General features: G+C 40.6%; 1 protein-coding gene across 1 annotated transcript in view; it reads left to right on the forward strand.

Annotated features, from left to right (window-relative positions):
- Positions 1-9,381, forward strand: part of ARMC4 (armadillo repeat containing 4) — a 183,297-nt gene extending 173,916 nt beyond the window's left edge. The window contains exon 20 of the mRNA XM_028506946.2: positions 9,113-9,381. Within this exon, the coding sequence (XP_028362747.1) occupies positions 9,113-9,226 (114 nt within the window). The 3' untranslated portion in view covers positions 9,227-9,381. The remainder of the gene's footprint in view (positions 1-9,112) is intronic.
- Positions 9,382-9,733: the final 352 nt, after the last annotated feature.

Genomic DNA, 9,733 nt, shown 5'->3' on the forward strand with positions numbered 1-9,733 from the left:
GTGAAGATTGATGGAGTTGAGGAGGTCAAGGTCTGACAGAGGAGATGTTGTTGCCTGGGTCACACTGCTTTTTGTTGTGTTTTTAATTTGATAAATGTTATTTAAGTCACAATTTTATTACCAAATATAAATATTCAGTAGCTCAGATATTAGCTAGGGATGCCACTCCTCTTGCCATGTAGGAAATACTGGCTGAAACACCCCTCTGCTTTCCATGCCCCGAACAAAGTCTAATCAGAGGGAATTCTATTTACCATCACAGTCTTCTCCAGCTTCTGACCATTTGCTTCAGGTTCTATATTGTCTCGCGCTTGTAAGCATGTCGTCCCTATCTTACACGGAGCTGACCTAGACTTGGAATTCAACCCTTTTTTCTTGTTCTCCCCAATAACTTCTATCTTCCAAAGAAAACAACAATCAAACAAAACCAAAAATAAGAACATTCTTCTAAAGTCATTGTGTGAAAAAAAAAATCAACGGTTGGAGTGATGGGTGGGAATGTACACGGCAGCAATGGCAACAACGTTCAGGTCAAGCATTAGACATGTGTTTCTGAGAAAGTGCCATGCTGACTCTGAACTAGGCTTTCATTTTCCCAGCGGGTCACCTTTCCCCTTTTCTGCCTTTTCTCCTTAAAAAGAAAGATTCTCCTAAATTCCCAGTCTGAGTGATTTCATTTCCTCCAGGCTGTACCTTCAGTATTAGCTGCAGATCCTTTTTGCATATCAAAAATTTGGCCTTATCATGCAATTCAGTCAAGAGATGAGTGACTCAGATTGGAGCAGTGGTAGGTATGAGAAGAGGTCATACTTGGGTGCATTTTGAAAGGGGAGCCAACAGGTTTTGTTCGTGGCTTGGATAAGGGCTATGAGAGAAAGAGAGAAGTCAAGGATACTGGAAAGTCTTTGGCGCAAGAGCTGGAAAGATAAGCTGACCTTAGCTGCAGTGGGGAGCCTGTGGGAAAAGCAGTTTTTGCCTGGGAGGATCAGCTTTGTACATGTGAAATTTGAGGTCCATTTTCATTTCCAAGCAGAGACGTCAAGCAGGTAATCAAGTAGTGAGTTCAGTTGAGAGCTAGAAACATATTTTGGAGGAGTCACAATTAAATCTACCTAACTACACTCTTTGTTATATATATATGGTAAGTCCTCACTTATCATTAATAGGTTCTGCAACTTAAAGTGAAATAAAACAAAACCAATTAGTTAATTTATATAAGTAAGTGTTAAGTTCCTGTAGCATCTCATCAATATTATAACAAAATGACACAGTTCAAGGACCTGCTAGACTTGGTCTTACTGCAACTGCATATTGATAAAGTTCCCGACTGCTCTGTTTCCTAGAATATTTTAACCCCCAGAAATGTTCTTTGACCTGCTACTAAGAGCCAGAGGAAAGTCATAGTGAAGCCCAAAGCAGGAAACATAAAGTAGTCTGTTCCTGCTACTATATCACCATAGGACCTGCAGGACCCAGTGCACATTGCAGATGCCACAGTCCTGGACTGCAGCAGGCAGGCCCTGTCTCTCAGAGCTCACTCATTTCTCCAGAAGGGCCTCTTAGAACCTACCATGAAAGCAGAACTTGACAGGGGCTCAGAAACTCAGTCCCGCTGAGCTTCCCCTCAGGGCCTCTTGGCATTCCTTATACAGAGGTGCCCACCCACATGGCTCCCAGCCTGCACTGAGTAGCAGTAACCTGACTTAAGGAGAAGGTCAGTGGTTCTGGCCAATACTGGTCACATTTGGTCTTATCAAGTTTGGTGTACAATATCCGAAGTGTGCTTTTACTGGGGTAGTCACAGCTAAAAACTAGAAAGCAGTTACTGTGGGCCAGGCCCCATTCTGAGAACTTTACAAATATAGTAAGTTTAAAAGCAATTGAACCCATTCCAAATGACACCGTGAGCTTCTGCCCAGGACATACAGAGACTTCCTGCATCTTTTCCTCTAATGTAGAGTCCAGAGCAGAGTCCCCAGCAGAGTCCCTTAGTCTTCTTGTCCAGCCAGTAATCAAATTATTCTCCATTTCTAGCATTCTTTAGAAAAAGGTTATTAGGGCTCTAGTATATGAGTATATTCTGTTTCTACTACCCAGTACACTAGATGCAACACTCTATTACCTGTGGGTCTGTGGGTCTGTGTGTCTTCTCTAGTGGAAGGCTTGTGAAAAGATAACATGGAGAAAACACCAGAGGACAAATTGAGTGTGAGCGAACATCTGCAGAGACAGGGCACTCTGTGGAACAAGTAGAGTTCCCTGCAGCCCCTTTTGAGCCTTGCAGACGTGGGCCTCAGATCAGGTACACATGGCAGGCACTCCTGTCACAGGAGGCAGACAGACACCACTGGAAGGCACGCCACAACCAGCAAATGTAAAACATGTTTTGAAGCCCCGGGCTCTGGGGGGCTGTCATATGAAATAAATTACCCTGGATCAAAGTCAGGATGGGAAAGAAACTGCGGTGGGGTCCCCACCGCCACAGCAGCAGAGCCAGTCACGGACGGCCGGGCAGCCACCTGCAGGGGTCTGTCCATGTGCATTCCACGTTACCAGGCAGGGCGACCACACTGCAACCATGCACAGGGCTTGCAAACTAGACAACAGCAAACAGGCTCACAGTTCAAACCAGCTCCCGGAATGCAAGATCTTTCTGGAAAACCCTCTGAGCTCACTGTGCAGGCAGGTATTTCCGAGGTCTTCTCGCTGCAATTAAAACTCTCATTTCCTGTCTGCATTCACCAAAACAATGTCAAGTCAAACCACAAGAAAATCTGTTATCACTCAGATTGGTACATATTTTTCATACAACTGAAATATTACATAAAATTGTAAACAGATATAAAAGTAAAAATTGAGTGCAGACAGCGATCCCCATGCTACATTGGTGTCACCTAGAGGGGATGCCAGTCGTAGGTCACAGCTGCCTGAGGAGGGCATGTGCCTGGAGATCAAAGCCTTTGACGCTGGAGGAAGTATTTGAGTCAGTCCAACCCACAAACCACGCTTTGCACCCCTCCCCTGTCCTCATTCACGCCAATGTTGTAAAAAGTTATGTGTTTCAATGATGTTTTAAGGTGCCCTATGCAATTAAGTTTTAAAGCAAGGGGGCTAGTTTTCCAACAGTGTATATATGAAACTCCCAATAAATTTGAAGTCCTCGAGTGCACTTGGGGGAGAGGGAGGATTAAAAAAAGGAAGGTTTCTGAAAGGAACAAACACTTCAAAAAGTTGAACCTGAGGTGTTTTTCCCCCTTATAACATCAAGAATATTTTCATAGTTGGAAAAGTCCAGAGATCAAAAAATATACCCAAACAATGTGTACTGATTCTATAATCACTTGTAGCTAATTTGCATCTCACTTTCCTAAGAAAAATACTCCTTTTAAGTAATTATTGCAAAGTATTACCAACCGCCTTCACCTTGCCACGTGTGTTAGTGATTTGAGAACACGTGCTGCTCCTTACTTTCTGTCAGCTGCCCATCGAATGCGGGATTATGCCCTGAGTTTTTGTTATGTGCTGTTTACATGTGTTTGAAAGCATTCTTCTGAGAACTCTAGTTTGCTTGTGAATCTCTTATGAAAAACAAAAGCTTACATTCCTTAGCTTAATTTTAAGCCAAGACGCATTCTACATACCAGGTCATAGCCCATTTTTCAGATGGTGGTTTGGGAAAGCAGTATGCCCTTACTCAATTTGTAAAGTATCATTAGCTACCTAGCCTCTCGGTGTGTAACAAAGCAATGATTCACATTCACTGACAACAAAATAAAATTCAGGAAAAGCAAAGAATTCAAATAACAGCATCAACAAAGAGGGTCCTGGGAGTGCTTCTCAAATACGGAGCCATTCAGACCCTGAGCACAAAAAATTCTACACTTCTAACACCACACCCTTGGTTGAGAAGGTTCTGGGCCAGGGAAAATGGGAAGAGCAGGATAAATTAACCAGTAAAGAATAAACTACAGAGCCTGTTACGTAGTGAACGTGGTAGCGAACCATTTCATGTTGTGCAAATGTTAGGCAACTTGTGGGCCAAGTAGTCACTCAAGATATACTTAAGGAAGCAACTCTGACTGCCCACTGTATACACCACTCTCTGTCTTACTTTGCTCCTTTTACCTATTTTTTAAAATTTCCCCCTTACCTATGCTTTAGTCCTTTAAAATACTGGACTGCTGGGCCCCACTGATTAAAGGCTATTTTAGGGAATGTTTAGGCTATTAACATTCACTCACCACCACATAGGGTGTAGAATGAAGCCTCATGGTTCGTGCAAGGAACTTAGGCAAAAGTAGGTTCCCAAAGAGTAGTAGTCCTCTTAATACATTCAGGACTAGAAGTTAGATGATAGAAAAAGTGATTTGCAGAGTAGAGTCATAAAAAGGATCCTGCATTTATTCAACGTTGTGTTCTCACATCAAGCATGCGAATGCGCAGTAGATGCTCCTTTCAGCAATCCTTGTCTAGTTGCCTCCTGGGACAGCCAACGTGCTACAGGCTATCTGTGAAACCCAGAGATTCCAACAGCACATCAAATACTATGATTAGCACGTTTCACACTCACCAGTCATTGGTTTGTGTAACATGAAATTATGTAACTGGCATCAAGGGTTTGGGAATAAATGCTGCTGACTCTTGAAAAGCCAGCAGGGACCACAGAACACCACCAGATATGAAGGAGTGTGGGTAGAACACAGACATTTTGGCAGGCATCAGGCCAAGGGGCTGCTTTCCAAGGGGGCTGTGCAAGGTGGCAGTGGCAATAGCTGATGCCAAGTGAAACCTGGGTCATTGGTCCCTATGGAGGTCAACCAGAAATAAGATGGAGCCTGAAGCAAGCGCTGACAGGGCCAGACTGACCTCAGGGCCAAAATTCCCGCTTCCTCATTCCTCCCAAACTAACCAGGGCTGGCCTCCAGGGAATAAATGCCAAGGTCAGACTTCAGAACTGGTGAAATAATCACCATGATAATGAACAGCACTTCTGGAGCACTTACTTTGTTCCTGTCACTGAGTTTATGAGATTTAAATGCATAACCTGTGTGAAGCCTAGCTACGTCATGGTCCGTCATGACATGGACATGCAGTCAGAGACACAAAAGCCTGGCCACCAAGCAGCAGTTGAAAGTAATTTTAATCCTAGTTTCACTCTCTTAAAAATGAGGAGCAAAAATTGCGTACTGTTAAACTTCTTTAAAGTCCTCCACCAACAGAAGATGGGAAGGTTTTTATAGAGAAGACCCAGAGGCACAGTATGGAAATCATTTGATTGGCTATAGCTTAAGTGGCTGCCCTGCTTGGGAAAGCCTAGTTGGCTCTTGGTAATTGGTTGTACTTAGGTTTCATTTTCTCAAATTAGCATGTGTTGACTCTAGTTTAGATTTCGGTCTGCTTACATAGCCTACCAATGCATTATCACTACCTCATCTAATGGCCTCCTGGCTTCATTACCTTAACAATGCAAAACTCTTAAGGCATTAGCTTCCCCATAGCCCTGTTTCCCTTACTCAGAAGAGAATATTTATTTCTCTTGCATCTCAGAAGAATAATCATATCTCTTGGTTTTTCTCCAAAATGTTGTTCCTTGTTGGTGAATTTCACAATTCAGAAAATTAGTCTGGAAGCAGTATGAATGATGATCAATTACAGAGGGCAAGGGAGAATACAAAGACAATGAAAAACTGTTGTAAGCTTTACAAGGGTGGTGACAGTGAGAATAGAGAAGCAATAGGGAGAAATGAATGATAAGTATAAGCAGTTGAATCACAAGAATATGATAATTTGTTGGGTGGAGTAGAGAGGAGATAAGAGTGGAGAAGTGTGAATCAGGGAGATTTCTGGCTTGAGCAACTAAGTGATGATATCCATTACTAATATGGAATATTGAGGGATTCAGGCTTAGAGAGAAAAACATTTAAAACTTCATTCAGAATATATTAAATTTGAGATAGCTGTGAGTCTTCCATTTAGAGATATCTAAGAAGCATTGGCTATGAAGTGTGCCATTAAAAAGAAGGTTCTGAAGTGGAGATATAAATTTAGAAGATGGTTCCACCTGAATGTATTTGAAGTTAGATAGTAAAAGAAACCATGTAGGAAGAGAGAACAGAATGAAGACAGAAAAGGAATTTGTTCTAAAAAAACTTAGCAGTTTGTGGTTGGGATGAGAATAAAAAGCCAACACTGAATTGTGGGAAGATGAGGACAAATGGAGACAGAAAACCAGGAGAGCATGGAATAAGCAGAGAAAATTTCAGAAAGGATGAGGTAGTCAGTTACACCAAATTCTGTTAAAAGATGAAATAAGAGGAGGATTCGTGAGTGTCTATTGCTCTTTGCAACATGGAAGTTACTGATGACCTTTAAGAGGGCTGTTTCAATGAAAAGCTGAAGGCAGAAGCCAACCTGGAGTTTAAGACCAGAGACAGTGATTCCAGACAACACTTTAAAGAAACTTGACTATGATGGAAAGAACATGAGTCAAAATGGTGGGTTTTGGGGAGCTTTGTTTGGTTGGTTGGTTGGTTGGTTGGTTGGTTGGGATTTTTTGCAGGTGAGGGGGTTGTTGTTTTTTTTAAGAAATGGAGACATGCTTGTAAATGATGACAGGAAGGAATCAGTAGAAAGGAGAGATTAAAGATAAAGTAATAAGAAAGGGAGAGCACAGTGGTAAAATGTCATAAGTAGGAGACTGGATGATACAAGTGAAGTGGTGGACCTTGATAGAAGGAGAGAGACATCAGGAAGGAGAAAAGCTGGGCTAAGTTGCAGGTAGGTTTGCAGATTTGGTTAAGGTAGTTCCTGTCTAATGGCTTCTGGCATGTTTATGAAGGCATCCTTAAAGGTTATCTGCTGAGAATGGGAACTATAAGGAAGATTTGGAGATTGGAGAAGAATGAAGATTTGAAATATTCATTGAAAAGAGTGAGGAAGTGACCTATTAAAGAGAGATATATTTAGATTGCTAGGCAATGTTGAGAATTCATTTGAAATTGGATTTCTTTGCCTTGTTGTATACATATTGCCTCCAGTGAGGCTCAGTTATTAGTGAGGCATGGGAAAGACACAGTTGGTTATGGTTTTACTGGATGGATGTTGTAAGGAGGTCTAAGAAACTGGTAAGATTGAAAAGATGTACTATGGAATCTGCACTGGTTGTGGAGGAACTGGAGACAGGAGATGGTTAAAAAAACATATACAGGCTAAAGGACTAGAGGTTGTGATGAGAACAAGCAAGCAAGTTCAATGACCAAATCATAGAAGTAGAAATTGTGATTAGAGTGTTTGAAGGTTGGACTGTTGGGAGAAATGAAAATAAGGACCAGGGTGTGACCCTGAAGTGGGGGCTAAAGTGTGGTGAGGATCGTTGACAATGAGGAGGTCAAGGAACCGAGAGACCAGATATCCTTCCCTACCCCAATTTGATCAAGGTTTTCTCATATACACCTTCTAAGAGCTTTACATTTTCCCATTCATATTTAAATTATTAATACACCTGGAATTGATGTTTATGTATGAGATTACTATTTTTAATTTCTTTTATTTGTTTGTTTGTTTGTTTATCCTCACCTGAGGACATACTTACTGATTTTAGAGAGAGGGGAAGGGAGGGAGAGAAACATCTATGTGTGAGAGAAACATGAACTGTTTGCCTCTCACACATGTCCCAAGTGGGACCGAACCTGCAATCTAAGTATGTGACCTGACTGGGAATGAAACTATAGCCTTTCAGTTTATGGACTATTCTCCAACCAACTGAGCCACACCAGCCAGGGCTATTTTCTTCTCTTTGGATAACCACTGTCCTCAAGCCATTAGTTGAATAGTTTAGTCCTTAAATATTTCTGAATTCATTCCTTCATGCTATTCCTGGCTCCTGCTTTACTCAATCTGTATCACCTATAGCCTGATGTACTGTAGTACCTTTCATTCTCTTCTTTCTACAGTCTGTCATAAAAGATATAAGTTGTCATAAAAGATATATTTGAGAAATACAAATTTGACCATGTCACTCACCTGATTAAAGTGATTCAACAACTTTATTACCTTCAAAATAAAAGCTAAACACCTAATCAGGCCATATTTAAGCTGTGTCCTAACATTTCCCCTTAGAGCATTTCTTTGCTTTTGAAATCATCATTATTTTATGACATCATCCACATTTGTACTCAAACGATACTATATAGGAAATATGTGATTCAAATTACATTTTAAATCTTCATCACAACTACTAATTATATTCATGAATGATAGATTTTAAAAATTCTACTTCATTTATTTGAAATTCATTGGACATGTATGTATTAGATGCTTTTTGGTACTCTAAATTCCTAAGTTCACAATCTAAAGAAGGACAGAAAGCATTAATCCAAATATCTGTGTAAAGGGGAAGAATTTAAGTGTAGCAACATACATTTGAGTAAACTGCTATGAGAATTCTGATGAGGGAGAAATGATGTTTTGTTAAATGGAAGCTTTGCCAAAAAGTTATCTGGGTCATAAAAGATGGTTAAAATTTAGGGAGTCAGAGAAGGGAATGGAAAGGCATTTTAGGTACAGGGGTAGCATCAGTCAAGGCCAGAGAAGTGCAGAAGTGTGACCTTGGAGTACAAGATAGAGCAGGAGAAAAAGAAATGGCTAGAAGGGTAAATTGAGGCCATAGCACAAAAATCCTTGAAGGCTAATAGACTGACTGTTAAGCCAGCATTGGGAGTCAATGACAATCTCCATTAAGGGACTGGTATAATTAGGCTGTGACATGACCAGGTGGATTTGAATGCAGAGAATAAATCTACAAGGATTGTATGCATGGTGTTCATGCATTATCCTAGGAGGTGGCCAGGAAAAAATGCAGATTTCAAAGCAGAGTCCATAGCTGTTATATGACCAAAGAAAGGAGAAACTTGTATAGGAATTTTATGAGAAATTCCTGCATCTGACTAAACATCATCTATATTTGTATTTGCCCAAACAGAATTACAGTGCTTGTACTTTTTTGGCAACTTTAAACAAAATTAAATATTTAAAATTATTTTCATAGCCTAATGTTCTATCTTTAGATTAGAAGTTTTATTCTTACTTTCCTTCTTTTCCTTCTGTGTGACAGATGCTACTGCATATGGTTGGGTCGGCTGATGAGGATCTCCAGGAAGCTGCCGCTGGCTGCATATCCAACATCCGCAGGCTGGCTCTCGCTACAGAAAAGGCAAGATACACTTGAAGTTTGCACAGACATTACAGGCTACCAAATTTTACACGACAGAACATGGGACTCCCATGGCCTAGAAGCTGAAATTAGGAAACAGTTATTAGCAAATCCTTTGCAAACAGACAAATATCTGAATGAAAACACACAGATGAAAAATGTGAAGGATGCCAATCATGCAAAAACTGCATGTACAATTTTTTTGTTCTATTTAATATTTTGGGGATCTGCCATGTAATGAAATGGAAAGCCAACAAATTTGTGGTAATTTTCTAGGAATTTGAGGATTTATGTATGTGCTACACATATATTTTTTCAGTTATGCTTTTGCATTTGTGATGATTTTAATAAAAGATTTGGCCTTCCTGGTGTGCAGTTGTATAGTGAATGAGTCTTTAGAATTCCCTTTCTGTGAAATCTATATAACGGTCCTGTCATTACGGTTTTGTCTTTTTGATCACTTGCAACCCATGGGAGAGTTCTGAGGAGATGTGCTGAGTTCACAAACTGTTATTGAATAGA

Source organism: Phyllostomus discolor, chromosome 1 (genome assembly GCF_004126475.2).
Source record: "Phyllostomus discolor isolate MPI-MPIP mPhyDis1 chromosome 1, mPhyDis1.pri.v3, whole genome shotgun sequence".
NCBI lineage: Eukaryota > Metazoa > Chordata > Mammalia > Chiroptera > Phyllostomidae > Phyllostomus > Phyllostomus discolor.